At 43.8% G+C, this 16675-nt stretch overlaps 1 protein-coding gene across 6 annotated transcripts in view; it reads left to right on the top strand.

The window, feature by feature from the left end:
• Window positions 1-15176, top strand: part of LOC146694638 (alpha-actinin-4-like) — a 55755-nt gene extending 40579 nt beyond the window's left edge. Inside the window, exons 8-22 of one of the 6 annotated variants that reach the window (XM_085430903.1) lie at window positions 2349-2434; window positions 3755-3847; window positions 3953-4078; window positions 4902-5006; window positions 5343-5490; window positions 5577-5727; window positions 6575-6683; window positions 6831-6971; window positions 7152-7334; window positions 7638-7772; window positions 8203-8382; window positions 8612-8758; window positions 11251-11316; window positions 12231-12389; window positions 13152-15176. In XM_085430903.1, the coding sequence (XP_085287029.1) occupies window positions 2349-2434; window positions 3755-3847; window positions 3953-4078; window positions 4902-5006; window positions 5343-5490; window positions 5577-5727; window positions 6575-6683; window positions 6831-6971; window positions 7152-7334; window positions 7638-7772; window positions 8203-8382; window positions 8612-8758; window positions 11251-11316; window positions 12231-12389; window positions 13152-13310 (1988 nt within the window). In that variant the 3' untranslated portion in view covers window positions 13311-15176. Of the gene's footprint in view, window positions 1-2348; window positions 2435-3754; window positions 3848-3952; window positions 4079-4901; window positions 5007-5342; window positions 5491-5576; window positions 5728-6574; window positions 6684-6830; window positions 6972-7151; window positions 7335-7637; window positions 7773-8202; window positions 8383-8611; window positions 8759-10365; window positions 11317-12230; window positions 12390-13151 lie in introns of those variants that run through there. The other 5 variants (XM_085430902.1, XM_085430906.1, XM_085430904.1 and 2 more) reach the window with 5 other exon arrangements.
• Window positions 15177-16675: the final 1499 nt, after the last annotated feature.

The following is a 16675-nucleotide window of genomic DNA, read 5'->3' as shown; positions in this document are numbered from 1 at the left end:
GTGGACTAAAGCTGCGTTTAGTTTTATTTTTAGCTAAAATCTGTCAGATGGAACTTTTCCCATGGATATTTTTACATTTTTGAACAGTTGTGGTTGAAAAAAAAACTAAAAATCAAAACAAAATGAACAGAAACCTCTGATTCAACATGTGGAAGTCCCCATCCTTTAAAATAAAGTCCTTCCAGGAAACAAAAGGACAAGGCCAGCAAACAAAATGCTGAAATATACGATCACCGTTAGGACGTTTCTGTTTTCTCCCACCACTAAAAGCATCCAGGTCTGAGGCGCTCTCCTCAGGATAATCTCACTGCTTTCACTTCCTCTTAAAGGAGACCCTGTTAGCTTTTTAGCATGTATCACACTGAGGTTCATCAGGGTTCATTTTCTTCTGCCACTCTGACCATGATCCAAAAACTTTCTCCACAGATCCAGAGGGAACAGTTCCCTCAGCCAAATGAAACCCAAACTCAAAATGAGAATATTCAGTTATGCACCAGCTACGTTGCTTTAATCTGAGCTGTGTATTCACTGAGTTGAAGCATATTAGGATCTATGCAACATCTTCTCTTATACCAAATTTAAACACATTTAGCATCAGACTGCTTCTGGCAGTTTTTCACTGTTGGGAGGAAGTTAGACCGAACCTTTACATCCACAAAGCGTCTAAATGCAGAAGCACAACTTCATTCCTATTTGTTGTTCATTATAACTGTTTGCAGATTTTTTTTTTTTCATGTACATGTAGGAAGAAAAGGTAGTTCCAGTTCATGTTGGCTGCTATTGTTAAGATTTGGCTTGGAAAAACTGTCACTTCCTAATATTCAGAGAACATGGCATGCAAAGAAGTGAACCCGCCCCGTTAAATGATGGAGTTCCTCCTTTTTAGAGCAGCTCTCGGGCTTTTTGGCCCATCTGGCACTGCAGGTTGTGACCTTATCGAACTGTTATTTGAAAAGCTTTAGATGCGTATCGCTTTCTGCTTTACCTTTAGCACGTCTGTACAATAGTACGGCAAAACTGGAGTACCATCCTGCAGAGTCGGGGCTGAAACAAAGGCAGGAACTAATAACGATGAATAACACAGACAGAATAAAATCTGCATTATGTGCAGAATGAAATGAACGATATGTACCGAGATAAAAATATACGTGCAAAAAATCAAAGGAGCTAGTCGGATGATATCAGTCGATAAACTTTAGATGTTACAGGAAGGCTCACGAGCTCAGTCTTTACAAACACAAAGACCAGAAACCACTTTACTCTGTACACTTTCATAAACTGCTAAATTCAAAATTCCAGAATCAAATTCCTGCAGCTCAAAGTGAAATTTAGACTTTTAACATAATGTGCACGAGACAAATCTATAAGTAAAAACTCTTATTGTGGAGAAAGTTTGGTTTCAAATCATGCATGTCTCTGATAAAGTCAAGTAAATATGATGTTAAAGATTCATAGTGGGTCTGTCATAAATTTTATTAAATCATCTTCGTCCCTGTCCTCTCGTTACCCTCTTGTTTTTCCTCCTCCTTCCTCCTCCCCCCCCATCCCTCTGGGCCCATGACAGGAAGCCAATCGATGCGTCTCTTGTTTGCTCGTCTTCCTCTAATTAATTTTCTGGCTCATTCAGAACTTGTTTGTTCCTCTGCAGTCTCACGAGGTGTGTGTGTGTGTGTGTGTGTGTGTGTGTGTGTGTGTCAGAAATGGGCACGAGTTCAGGTTTTGTTTTTAGCTGGTGAGTTATGTGCGTTAGCTCTCTGACCGCTGCGTTTGTACCAAACACAAACTCTGAAACGTCCACATTTACTGCTCTTGCCAGCATCGTAATTTATTCAACAACGTCACACAAATCGCGCCCGCTCCAGTTCACAGGAAGCGTTTTCATTCACCAGTCGCTGTGCTGCGTTCTCATTTTGTTCACTTGGTTATTTGAGAATATTTTTCCACCTGCAGTTGATGAAGACGCTGTAGTTGAGTACGAGAATAGAACTCTGAAGATGAAGAAGAATTAGTCAGTCAGTGTGCTGACATCATTGCCCTGCTGAGTGAACCCAGTGAATGAACCGCTTTGAGTGACTGGATTAAGCAGTTCATGCCTGTTTGTGTCCCACACTTGAACTTGTGGCTCCAGCGTCCCACGATTCCCTTCCAGAGGACTCCTCTGGTGGCCCTCACTTCCTGGTGACAGGAGGCGCTCCAAGCTGTGGCACTAACGAGGGGGCGCTCAACGTCGCCCCCACCTGACTCAGCTTTCTCTCACATCCTGCAGGGGGCAATCAAAGTGTAGCTTTGGGTAGCTTTGGCTTCACTCTGTCTCTCTCTCTCCCTCTGTTCTGCTGGGTGATGCGTAGACATCGTGGGTACGCTGAGGCCGGATGAGAAGGCCATAATGACCTATGTTTCCTGCTTCTATCACGCCTTCTCTGGCGCACAGAAGGTGAGCTCCTCACCCGTCAGACTCACATTAACACTCAGCGCTGCGAAGAAAAACCCTGAAATGCACCAAAGTTTCCATCGTTGGTAAAACACATTTGTTATTTAAAGTTTTTAGAGTGTGAAAAGATCAGAGGTGAAATCACAGCAACATGCTGGAATTCCAGCCCAGCGTTTATTAGATGGAAGTTTGAGCTGCTTTGCGTTTCTCCTCGCTCGATCCAACAGTTCAGCTGCACTTATGGTTTTATACAAATTCAGTCAAATATTATCTGCAGAACAGGAAACGGAGCAGGAGCATGATGGGAACTTTTGGTGCTTCTGTCTCGGCTCTTTGGACATCAGCTGTTTCCCTCAAAATGCTCCAGACTTTATGGGCTGGACTTAAACTCGGCGGTCACCTGCACTGATTGCTTTCCATGCATGCTTCTGTGGGTGATTTTGACGTTTAAATTTCTTCTTTTCCACTGAGATCATGCACAGATTTCGATTTATGGATATCTCAGCTGGAACATGAAACACTTTATATTGACGAGGATTCTTCCTCCGGGAAAGCGGCAAACCGCCGGTGGTCATGCTGCTGATGTGGTTTAGAGAAACCAGACCGGTCTGGATTCATTACTGTGGGAAACATTAGCTGATGTCTCAAGTTTCTTTTCAGCTATTAACACTTTTCAAACTATTCTAAATGTTTTATATGATATGACTTGTGTCTTATATTCTGGTGAAAGCATAGCCTGTAAGCTTATTGGACGAGCAGCATAAATGCAGATGTTTTGTTGTACAGTAGGTATGACCTTGAATCAGCTTATCAAATTCTGTGTTTTATATTTCAGTGGTACAGTAGTGTAATATCCTAGGCAGACGCACTGACGTGGACTGCAGCGCTACATGAACTGTAACTAGAAGCACTGATTCCCAGGTTTTGAAGGGAGATGCATGAAGTTTTAAATACACACAGAATGACTTTGGCACATTGAACTAACCATCGAGAGCTGGAGCATGTTTGTAGCAGTCATATTAAGCCCTGGTTTGACCTACATTGGCGTTTTTGCCTTATTTTAAATAACACGTGCCTAAACTTGGCTCGACATTCCTCCCTCACTGCCTGCGTGTGGAGTGTGCGCACAGATTTGAAAAGCAAAAATGCGTTTGTCACAGCTGCAATGAAAGGCCAGGCTGAGGTACTAATAAGCAGCGGTAGACACTTATTTTGAAGCTCAGTTTAGTGACTTTATTATGAAGCTTTGAGCTCAGAGAGTAGACTCTGATGGAGTTTTATCCAGTCATGTCCAGCTCCACTCATCACTCTCCCTCCTAATAGGCTGAGACAGCCGCAAATCGAATCTGCAAAGTGCTGGCTGTCAACCAGGAGAACGAGCAAATGATGGAGGACTACGAGAAACTGGCCAGTGATGTGAGTATCGAAACATGCCATCTTTTACTTGCACGGCAGACTTTGGAGAAAGGAGGACGACCCGTTCGTCTGTCCTGTTTTCACCACTGTCCTCTCTGCCTCCAGCTCCTGGAGTGGATCCGTCGGACCATCCCCTGGCTGGAGAACCGAACCCAAGAGAAGACTGTAAATGACATGCAGGTGAAACAGGAGGACTTCAGAGACTACCGCTGTGTGCACAAACCACCCAAGGTATAGAAAACCTCGCGTGAACTGTTCTCAGCATTTCTAAACAAAGAAAAAAGGCTCACAAACTCCTGGATCGCCTGCCAGACCCAAATCTTTGTAGTGGAAAGTTTAATCTCATTAATCTTACTCAGTGTTCAATATTTGTTTTCTTCCAAAATAATATTATTCTTCTTGACATTTAAAATCTGGGTTTTTAAACTCATTCATGGTGTAGCTTCTGCAGAGTGGTTGCTTGTCCCTGAGGTCCACTGAGGTTCATCAGTGTTTGTTCATTTTTGTTATGATTGTGTCCCTCTGGAGAGGAAACAAGGAGAAATGGCTCAGAGTCTGCTGGAAAATGTTTCTGCAAATATTTTCTCACATGTTACTCTGACCTCTCTCTGCACAGAGCTTCTTCAGCCTTTTATTATAAGCATTTAAATTGAGGCAGAGTTGTATACTGTGTATTCACATGAACCAGTTATTATAGTGTGTTAATCTCACACTGCGTGGCAGCACGAGCCCTTTTCCCAAGACCTTATTCTATGCATTTAGCTTATAATGCTCTGATTTTATGTCTGAAAATGCACAGGTTCTCTAAACCTGCATTCTTTCCAGTGACCAGCAGGGGTTGTCTTGTCCATTTAACCCGTACAGATGAACAGCTCTTCGGCTTCTTTGCTCTGACTTCAGATAACATTTTGAAGAGTTTATGCTCTTAATCGCTGGAACCTTTGTATCTGTCCTGGTGGCATCGCCATATAAGAGCGCTGTGCCCTCTCACATATGAATGTTGGTTTTCCTCTGCTGAATGTGTCCAGTGACACTGAGATGTTCCTGTCTGCAGGTCCAAGAGAAATGCCAGCTGGAGATCAGCTTCAACACTCTGCAGACTAAACTGAGACTCAGCAACAGACCTGCCTTCATGCCGTCAGAAGGACGCATGGTGTCGGTATGAAACTCGCACACAGTCGATGGGAAAAGTTACACCACACTTGAAGCTGCGCGACACAACTTCATTATCATCAGTCGCAAAGCAGCCTGTCGCACGCTAACAGAGGATTTCTAAAGATTGGTGTAAAAACTGATTCAGTTATAGCTTAGTGAGTTTAACACAGTCAGTGTTAAGTTACTTTTCTGTGTTTGTTAACAAACAATCCAGCTTTAAGTTCCCTTGTAAATATTACAGCAGTTTCACACCACCTCTTTCACACTTTTCTGCACGTATGAGATGTTTTACTGTGTTTGGAGTTTCTGCTCTACAGTAACTCTTGCTGTTTGCTCTCAGGACATCAACAAAGCGTGGCACAATCTGGAAGGAGCAGAGAAAGGCTACGAGGAGTGGATCCTCAGCGAGATCAGGCGTCTGGAGAGACTGGAGCATCTGGCCGTCAAGTTCCACCAGAAGTGTGCCATCCATGAATCCTGGACCGACGGTATGTAAATTCCATCGCGGTGAAGCAAACGTCTTCACGACGCCAGAATGCTCGTCTCTGAATAAGTGAGGCTTTTATGCATGCAGGTAAGGAGGCCATGCTTACCCAGAAAGACTATGAGACGTGCACCCTGTCAGAAGTCAAGGCGCTGCTCCGGAAACACGAGGCCTTTGAGAGCGACCTGGCCGCCCACCAGGACAGAGTGGAGCAGATCGCCGCCATCGCGCAGGAGCTCAAGTAAGAGTGGAGCCGCTAACATCTCTGACTTCATTAGCATCGGTTCCTGAATGTTCCTCGTGGCTTCTTTCATGCATAAACGCACAAAGCAGGTCGGGCAGCTCTATTCTTCACAGTTTGTGATAATTCTTTCCTTTCACGTGGGTTTGTGGTCAGCATAGTACCTGCGCCTCGCTGTGAGGTGAAACACGCAGCATCATTTGCTGCTAGCTCCCGATGGCTCTCGTCTCCACGTAAGGGTTCATTTATTCTGAGTAATGAAGCTGCTAAATATGCACAAGTTTAAATTTTGAAACTTACTGATGGTTTGTGCTGCTGCCCGAAGCTGCTGGTGTGTAATAATCTGTTCCAGCACATCATTTTTCACAGTTGGAGTATTATTCGTTTTGTTCTCATTTGAATTCTTAGATGTACCGCCCGTGGGGCAAACAACTTTAACTTCAGTTCTTTCTTCTTTTTCTTCCAACACTCACATTATTTTCACAACTTCCTTTAACATCGTCTCGAGTTGCATTAAATTCACATTTCAGTCAGAAATGGACAAAACTACAGAGCAAAGTGGTGAAGAAGCAGCTCCGGTGTTCTTTGGAGACGCCTGTGCATTTTTTCAGAATAAAGAAGCAGCTTTGAGGCTTCTGTCAGGTCACTTTGGTTTGATCGACACAGACTCAGAGCAGTCGCCTGATGCCTTTCCCCTCTCTAAAATTTTAAACCAGACTTGACGTCCAAAATCTGACCTCACAGTCAGATGGTGTCGATTAACAGAAAGAAGTGCGTCTGAAAGTGAATCTGATCATGAGAAGTGCTCGACAAAGGAAAACCCCTTTTTCTTTTCTTCCTTTTCCAGTGAACTGGACTACTACGATGCCGCCAGTGTCAACGCTCGCTGTCAGAAGATCTGCGATCAGTGGGACGTCCTGGGAGCCCTCACCCACAAACGCAAAGAGTCACTGGAGGTACGATTCGGCCTGTTTGTGCAGCACCTTTTGAGCTTTAAAAGGATTTTGACAGGATCATCATTTGACACAATGAAATATCAAATGTATTTTAAAATGTATTGAAATGTATTTTAATAAGGCCGTCTTCTGTTTTCCTGCCGACAGAGGACAGAGAAGCAGCTGGAGTCGATAGATGAGCTGTACCTGGAGTACGCCAAGAGAGCGGCACCTTTCAACAACTGGATGGAGGGAGCTATGGAGGACCTGCAGGACATGTTCATCGTCCACAACATTGAGGAGATCCAGGTATCTGGGAACTGGGAAGTCAAGTGGTGAATAAACAAGTGCAGCATATGAAACATACAGCGGAGGTCCAGCACTGAGCCAAAGAAACATTCCAGTGTTTACTATTTAAAGCCACAGAGCTGCGTTTATCCCACAAAAACGGAAAACCCAGCAAACGTGTTTCTTTCCTCCTTCTCTCAGGGTCTGATCACAGCCCACGAGCAGTTCAAGTCCACCCTGCCCGAGGCCAACAAGGAGCGCGAGGCTATCCAGTCCATCCAGTCCGAGGTGCAGAAGATCGCCCAGAGCAACGGCATCAAGCTGAGCAGCGGAAACCCGTACACCTCCATCACACCTGAGAGCATCAACAGCAAGTGGGAACAGGTGAGCTGCTGTTTAACGAAGGCTGACGTTAATCGTTTTAAGGCAATAAACGTGTAGCTCATTCATGCCAGAGCAGTAAACTATTAATGCTGTCTGCTGCTTTAATGACGCAGCGCAGATTTTTCCTCTTAAAAGCTTTTTCCCCGGTGAACCCTACATAGAAGAAGAACCTTTTGTCCAGTGTGTTAAAAACGCTGCCCTCTACAGGCTGAGTGACTGAATGTTTTTCTGCAGCTGGTGCTTCATGTTTGTGCGTTTGTGTGGGTGCAGTTGTTTCTAATTCTTCTTTGTGTGCATTTGCAGGCGATGGCTATGGTGCCACTGCGTGACAACGCCCTGCAGGAAGAGCTGAACAAGCAGAACTCCAACGACACTCTGAGAGCCACGTTCGCCACTCAGGCCAACACGGTTGGCGCTTACATCCAGGCCAAAATGGAGGTAACTGATCAGCCCCCACAGTCACAACGTGCTCAGCATTATGTCGAGATTTTCACGTTTGCTCAGCTGTGTGCAGTTTGTCACTTTGCAGACACTTTGTGAAACACGGACTCACAGAGCAAATGTAAGACAGGGTGCAGGATTTACCCACATCCTGAAGAGCTCTTCAGTTTGTAGATGTTGTATCCATGAGCTTTGTGTTTAGATTAGATCGTCACTGTGCATGCACACTGCGTTACTGAGAGCAGGAGGAATGAAATGTACTTCGTCTATTCATAGTTCAGGAACCGTAAATGATAACTCTTCAGCATCCTTACAGAAAAAAAAATCTTACAGTCATTTGGAAAAGTTTATTTAGAAAAGTGTTTTTTGTTTTTATAAATATGTTAGAGTGTCAGCGTTTCAGGTGTTTGTGTGTTTGTGTTGGCAGGAAATTGGCAGGATATCCATTGAAATGAACGGCACCCTGGAGGACCAGCTGACCAACCTGAAGGAATACCAGAAGAGCATCATATCATACACACCCGAAATTAACAAGCTGGAGGGATACCACCAACACATCCAGGAGGCGCTCATCTTCGACAACCAGTACACTTCCTACACGATGGAGGTAACGCAAACGCGCACAAAACCTTCAGCAATGAATGAATGAAGTCTTTTTCACTTCCCAAATGAAAATGTTTGAAAGTAGGACAGCTGTGTTGACATAATGTGTGCATGAGCTCTGTAACAAAACGAGCTCATGCTTTGTGTTAACCTTTGAGGACACTGTCAAACCCGAGTCCTCTCTCGCATCTCAGTTCTTAACCTCTCCTGTCAACCCCGCCCCATCACTGCAGCACCTCCGGGTGGGCTGGGAGCAGCTGCTCACCACCATCGCCAGAACCATCAACGAGGTCGAGAACCAGATCCTGACGCGTGACGCCAAGGGCATCAGCCAGGAGCAGCTGTACGAGTACCGCGCCTCCTTCAACCACTTTGACAAGGTCAGGGCCCGAGCTCTGCGCTCACGGGTTATTTATTACACCTGTTCTGTTACCCTGTTATCAAACCTCACAGTATTACAGAGTATTGGGCGTTTAGGTTGGCAGTGAAACCTGAGGAGAAACCCTGTTTTTGTTTCATGTGTTGATCTAAAAATTATAAATATGAAGCGTTTAATGATTTTTACCATTACATATACAATACATGATGGTGTAGACCAGCTATGATGCACCAAGCATCTTATGTATTTGTCTGTGTAGAGTATAGTCGTTAGCAGTGGGTTAGTTGTGGTTAATTGGACTTCCTGAACAGTTTTCAGTGTGAGGATTTGGCCTCTGTTTTTCCTGTTTATTTATAATGTGACTGACTGGATGTTTAGACCTTAAATGGGGGTGAGAGAGGAGCCAGACATGTAAGTACTCATCCTGATGTTTCACTCGCGAGCACAGGCGGTGTTGGTGAAATTTAAAAAAAGGCACGGATGGTGACTGGCTTTTACCAGGAGGGTGAAGAGTGAGGAAACATCCAGTTAGCAAAAGGCTACTTGTTTTAAATCGGCTAAGAAATGCTACATTTGGTTTGAAATGTGTTATTTTTGGGTTGCACTTGGTCTTTTTCCCCTCACTGGACATGCAAACCTGCAGATGTCTGTCATCCCTTTGGAACGCTGTTTTCTGCATTTAAAAAAACTAAACTAAACCTACCAGATGTCATTTTTTGTGTTTTGCGGTGGTTAAACGTGATGATTGAAAGCTCTCAGCTGTCAGAGAGGAGGACGACACCGCCATCGTTCACCATCTCATGCCGCTCTGTGTGTGTCACTCATTCATGCCGCTATCTGACACGGTGGTCACTCACCCGTCAGTCTTTTTGTTCGTCACATCAGTGTGTTTATTTCTTGACGACACAACACTGGAACTATTCTTCGCACTCAGTACAAAGAAAGCACTTGTAGCAACCCGCTGACCCCATTTCAGTCTTTGCATGGATACTTTTCTCTAAATTTGGGAACATTGTGTCAGTTTTCAATAAAAACTGAATGCAGTGATTTGCTAATTATTTAAATTCTGAACTATATACATTTAAAAATGCTGCAGAGACGACACCACAGTTTTTGAAACTGAGGTTTGTTCTCCCTTAAATATAGATTAATTTTTAAATTTTTGAGGCCTTAACATGTATCATAATTTAATGCATAAAAAATAAGCATAAAAAGGTAACAACTGCATTAAAACAGTGGATCTCTGAGTGAAAGTCTTTTGTGAAACCACAACAGTTCATTGCTGTGTCCATGAATGCAAGCTGCTCTGGACTGAAGAGGACCGGGATCATCTGTCTTTGTTATTCACTCACGCTCGTGATTGGTGGAGATTAAAAAGTGACAGTTTGTGAACATCACAGCTCTTGAGTGGGTGTGGGGGTTTGTGTGTGTGTGGCGACATTGTCTAAACATCCATAAATGTGTGTCCCTTCGTCCTCCATGTCTTCATCGTCTCCCTGCATGCTGTGGATCTCATGGTCACTGTCCTCCACCGCCACCATCCCTGTGTTACGATTGGTTCATCCTCACGATGCGGTGCTCTGTCATTGGGTGTTTGGCTGATCTCAGGACCACAGCGGGGCCCTGATGGCCGAGGAGTTCAAGGCCTGTTTGATCAGTCTGGGCTACGATGTGGAGAAGGACAAGCAGGTAGGAGCTCAAGGATTGGACGGAGGGAGAGCCGGCGTCATCGGCCTCTGAGCAGGAGCGCAGAGATCACAGCCACATTCAGCCAATCACAATTGATGTTTCTTTTACTGATTTTATACACTGACATATAGAAGTCAGACAATTCAGCATCTAGCAACATTTGTAGCTTAATTGATTTTATTTTTTCCACACCGGCTACAAATGGTTGATGTTTTGAAGCCATAAAAATTTGCATTGCAAATAAAAAAAAGTAACCAGAAACAGCCTGAAATAGACAAAAATGAAAAGAAACTATTTCGACATAAAATAAAATTGGATAAGCAGGTTGAACAATTACAGTATTAATAATTAGGTCAACTAAATGAGGTTTCTATTTTTGATACTCTGTGGCGTGATGAAGTGAAACTGGTCAGTGATCAGTCGGTGCTCCTGCTCAGAGCCTGCTGCCGTGCTCTGTGTTCAGGCAGGGTTCAGTCCATCGGCATGGAGGTTCATGGAGGTGTTGCGTCCCTGTTTGTCCACCGGGGGTCTCTGTTGCTTTGTGCTGCTTCAGCTCACTCTCTGAACGGACCCCACCCCTCAGCTGTCTGTCTGCCCGTCAGGTTTTTACTTTGCTGCGAGACTTTCTGTTAACTGTTTGTGCTTTTTATGGCTTTTTTCTCACTCACTCACTGTTTGATCTCAATATTTCTGTCCATCCTTCACTCTGCTGCTTTCTCTCTGTCCCTCGTATCTCTCTGACTCCGTCTTTGTCTACTCACCACCTCCTCCCTCCGACCTATCCTGTGCTGTGGCGGCCTGCAGAAGCGATCAGGACAGATGATGTCAGATGATTTCCGGGCTCTACTCATTTCTACAGGAAACAGCCTGGTACTGCTGCTGGCATGAAGCTCTTTCAGGGTGTCTGCAGGTCCAGAAATATCCTAATGCAGTTTAATTAGTCACAAGCTTTGAAGCACCCAAAAGAAGCAATTAAGGATGCTCTGTGTTTTTGCTTTTACCTGAATCAGAGGGACAGGATATGGATATGGAAGCTAGAACTTTTTGATTTATTCCATTATATTCTCGTCCAAGTCGGGCTTTGTCCCCTGCGGGAGGTTTAGCCTCTGACAAAATCAGTCCTGTTCATATTTTTATAACATTTAAACCAGGAAGTGAAACTCTTAATTCAAACAAATGGACCCAGGCAGGCAAATTATTGCTCAGTATTTCTAACTATTACTAATATTTTCTGTTTGGATATTTTGTGGATTTGCATGTGACCTGATACCTGCAGACACCCTGTGCTCTCCCTCTGATGCTCTCACTTCCTGTCCTTTTTTGTCACATGTGTCACTTTAACATCCTTGATGATCAGTACTAACTGAAGGAAGCTGATGTTTTTCATGTAGACATCCAAATTACTCTTCACTGTTTTCTCTTCGTGTCATCATTTGTCTGTTTTTTTTCCCTCCATCCCAACCACATATTGGGACTCCCATTAGGACTTAATGGTAGTCCCTATATTTTACATGCTTACAAACTGCAGGGGTTTTAGTACTCTTTCTGATTCCCAGACAATTCCAAACGGTGAGGCTGTCCCCTCATTTTACAGAAATCTATTCACTTTTCTGTCCCTTTTTGGCCATTTGAATAAAAACTGACTTAAATATGAAATAAAATGACCACAGACTAACCTCTGGCTGTGGCTAATGCCTCTTCAGTTTGCTCCTGTAACTGTGCGTCTGTTCCCTGAGTTCAAAGCGCAGTCTCTTCTGGGTTAACCTGTAATTTGTTGATGCCAGGGCGAAGCCGAATTTAATCGCATCATGGGTATAGTGGACCCCAACGGCAGCGGCGCCGTCACCTTCCAGGCCTTTATCGACTTCATGTCCACGGAAACGACCGACAGGGACACCGCGGACCAGGTCATCGCCTCCTTCAAGATCCTGGCTGCTGATAAGGTGAGTGCAGAACGACATCAGTGCTCATTTTTGATTGGACAAGAAAAATACTGGAGAAAGAAATGTGCAGCAGGACGCTGACCACCAGCAGAGGGAGTATTTGTGTTCACAACTACAAGTCAACACAAGCTTGAGGTTGAATCTGTGCAGAATATTCCTTTTTGTTAGAGACGCCTCACAGGTTGATATTAGGATTTATAATAATAATAACAAGCATGAGCACTTTGGCTTTAAGCTGCATCAGCAGCCCAGATTGTCTGTGTTATGGTTCATTTAAGCACTGGCCCCTAAAACACTGAGTGATTAAAGCTTTGGAAAATCTTAGTGACTTCTATGACATCAGCTCCTCAGGCGCACACAGCCTGACATTTGGAGAAGTTTTATAGGACTTCAGTTGTATCTTGGACCTGCACGGTGCTTTAGAGCAGTGGTCCTCAAAGTGGGCTGTGCAGCCCTGAGGAAAAGTGTCCTCTTAACAGTCTGCTGTGAGAGTGTGTGTCCTCAGGAAAAATGGACGAGTAACTGGGACGCACAGGTCCAAACTAACTCGGTTTAAAGATCCCAAGATATTCAATCTCCAGACTTGAACTTGTGATCTGAAATGATCCATCAAACATGAGTTTGGAACAAAATAATGATATTCAGCCAATAATACGATCCTCTGTTGTCTTAGAAGATCAATAACATAAGTTTTTCATCTCTATTAAGCCGTCTGTCATTTAGTGCTTTAGCAGTGAACTCTTTGCCTCCTGTTTCCACCAGAACTACATCACAGCTGATGAGCTGAGGCGGGAGCTCCCTCCAGACCAGGCGGAGTACTGCATCGCCCGCATGGCACCCTACACGGGGCCCGACGCTGTCCCCGGAGCCCTCGACTACATGTCCTTCTCCACCGCCCTGTATGGAGAGAGTGACCTGTAGAGGAGGCGAGACGAGGAGGAGGGCTGGACAGATGAGGGGAGGGAGAGGGAGGTAGAGGAGACGCCGTGAGTCGAGCGCTGGGAAGAATTTTGAGTGGTGGTCACGATGTGCCCCTGCGAGTGCCGGTTTAGAAATCGTTAAGAGCTTGCTGATTGAGCTGTAGTTCTCGTGGTTTGGCCTCCAGCCCCACTGTCACAAAAGGATGTTCAGCATCAGTTTGTCATAAAGGTTTATTTGAACGGGCACATCTGGGGGCGTCTGTGGGACGGGGGGCAGAGTTGCTCTGTAGTGCGGGTCCTTAGCTTCACCCTCTCTGCCTTCATGTGGTTTAAACGGGGAGGGACGGGGGTTAGGATTATGGGGGGGCACAAGCTAATCTGATACTTATGCTAATTTTTGTTTATTTTATTATAATTTTTCTTCTTCTTGCCGGGCGGGGGTCCAGGCCGTGTGGGGGGGGGGGTTTGATGTGGCGACTGGCAAGTTTATGTATTAGATCCTGGAGAGAGTTATGCTGCGGGGTCAAGGGTCAGAAGGGTGGGATGGAGGGGCGGGGGAGTTGACCAACCACAGATAAAATGACCTATTCACCCATAATTCCCACGTTGCTGGATAAGGTGACCTGTCTAACCTCAGCTCTTTTCCTCTTCCTGTCTGCGTTTCTTTCTTTTTTTTCCCCTCTTTTTTTCCTTTCTCATTCGTTTTCTGGACCAGGTGGGTGGTGGGAGGTGGGGGTGGGCGGGGCTTAGCGCTGTACATACTTATTTTTTCAGTCTGAAGAATGACACACACAGAGTCCCAGCCGTTGAGAGTAATCAACTGCAGGCCTTTCAGTAGGGCAAAGTAGACATTTATTATTAAAAAGATAATAAAGAAAATGAAACAAGAAAACAGAGAAATTTAAAAGCAGTTTCACCAGTGGATAGGTTTGAGCTTCCAGAAGTCTTTTCTTCAGGTTTTACTTTTTAATTTTGGCCAAACTAACCATGGAAAAGTTGACCTAAAGGCCTTCTCCTGTATAAAATCCATGATGAGCAACAGCATAATAATTACAAATATCTGCTTCTGTGAAATTATTCCTCTGTTAGGCATCGGGTGCTTGTTTAAGTACGAAAACCTCACATTTATATAAAAGTTTATACTGTATTACTCAAAGTTAGTCGAGTTTCATCTACCTGGCATACATACGCGGGATGTCACTGATCCGTTTGATTGGCCGAATGAAGGTTCGTGAGGGGGAAGGTGAAAGTATTTAATAGATAAGCGTGCCTGTTGGTGGCTACAGCCCTGTTCCCTCCTCTATCTCTCTCCCCCTCACTTTCTCCCCCCTCCTTCCCCTCACTTGTTTCTGAAGAGAAGTACAAAAAATCACTGCTAAGGAAGGAGGGAGGGGAACGTTTGGGGAGTCTCTGTGTAAACATTCCACTGTACGCAAAACGAAGAAAAACTTTTTAAAAAAAGGAAAATTGTTATGTAAAAGAACTATGCAATCATATTGTGCGCTCAATATCTGGGGAAAGCTGTGGTCATCAAACCAGGTCCCGCCTGAGTTTCCTGTCAAAATTAAACGGAGGACAAGTGATTTCTCCCGTCTTCGTGGGAGAGGAGGGGGAGATGACGGGAAGGAAGCGGGAAGAGAAGACTCGGACCAAAAGCTTGTTTCTCTTTTTCATTCTTTTTTTCCCTGCGAGGTTGTAAAGAAATGAACTCTGGAATTGTGATTTTGTTTCTTTTTTTTTTTTTTTTTCCTTTTTTGTACTCTTTAATATCAAACCTTATCTGCTGTACTGGAAACTGCAACGCCTTCTGTCTCTAATGATAAGTGAGTTTCACAAAGCACACATAAAAAGTTTCCTTACAAAAATACCTGCGACTGTCTTCATGCCTCGTTCTTGTGCGTGTCTGTGTTTTTAAACTTGAGCAGATTTTCTCTTTAACTGTAAAAAGGAAACAAATCTCCAGCTTTGTACTTTGTGATAATCTTTGGTTTGTTGTAGCGTTACCAAAGTCATTTAGGCAAATGTAAACAAACTAAAATGGGTCTTCAGTAACATCTTTTACACTCAGAGTGATTAAGGCATGCTGTGGTTACTGCAGCAGTTTTTGTTTGCTGACCAATCTGAAGGAAACATCATTCAGCACAATTTGGCTTATCCAGGTGACTTTCTTTAAGTCCACAGGAAATGTCCACTTAACCCTCAAAATGACCGTGATAAGTTAGCCAGTGGGATTGTTTGAGCGTTCATGAATTACTGAGAACCTGGAGTCAATGCAAAAGACTGCAGAGGTGGAACATTTAAATCACATTAAAGCTTGTAATTACAAAATAAACCCCGAATTTCACATGTACATTAACTTCCCATTATCCTCACCAAGAGGCCAATAAAAATACAAAGCTCTGAAAGTTGAAGACTAAAACATTCATGATAGTATACACGTCATAAAGCTCTCATAAATGCATTACTCTGCATGTGCTGACTCTGCAGAGAGAATATTTAACGAGAGATGATATGAAAGTAACAGAACGCCAGAGAGCCACACTGCTAGGTGGTGAGAATTACAATGAAATACAAATTATAGTCATGCGTGCAGTTTAGGACACGTGAAGTGCTATTACATGATTCCCAGCCAAGCAGCCAGTGAGGCTTTCTAATATAAATACGGAGTTGATACCATTTGAGTCATGCTCAGCCTGCACAGAGATTTTTGTGGGCTAAAGGAAATATTGGTACACTTCATCCTCTGTGCCAGTAGCACTCACTGAAGGGAGACAAATGAAAAGAAAAAGAAACCCACAGCACACAGGCATGGAGCTGCATTCTTCCAAAACACCAGTAACTTGGTGTTTTGGGTGCTGAGAGCACAATTTAACATGTCTGTGCGCAATCTATCGTAGGTGTTCAGACAGGTAAGAGAACAGATCATGGGATAAAGGAGATCACGCAGAAACTGATTTTATATAGTTGTTTCATGAAACAATCTTTGTTCTTCTTAAAGTTCAATGATCCATGATTGTGTTACTATTTTTAACATTTTCACTTAGGAAGTTTTTTTTTTCCCCTGCTTGTGATGTTTTTCCATTTAGTGAATTCCTCCAATTTCAAATTCATAACTATCTTTATACTTGATGTTAGAAGTGCAAATTTTTTTACTGCCTCCAAAAGATGAAAATCTGATCAAGTAAAAAAAAGTAATAAAATCACTTAATTTAAAGTAGTACCGATCACAAGCTACTTGTTTATTTTAAATAAACGCATTCACGCAGCATCTCCATATTTGTCCCAATCAGTGCACTGAAACACGGGCGTGTGCGGAGGGGAAACGGGGCGACACCTTTCAATACTTTAAGCATATATATTGATGCT

The sequence above is a fragment of the Copadichromis virginalis genome, linkage group LG14 (assembly GCF_057382275.1).
Source record: "Copadichromis virginalis isolate Kocher_CV1m ecotype Utaka linkage group LG14, C_Virginalis_male_GT1.1, whole genome shotgun sequence".
Taxonomy (NCBI): Eukaryota; Metazoa; Chordata; class Actinopteri; order Cichliformes; family Cichlidae; genus Copadichromis; species Copadichromis virginalis.
Note: the sequence above shows the minus strand (reverse complement) of the source record. Positions and strands in the feature narration are given on the sequence as shown.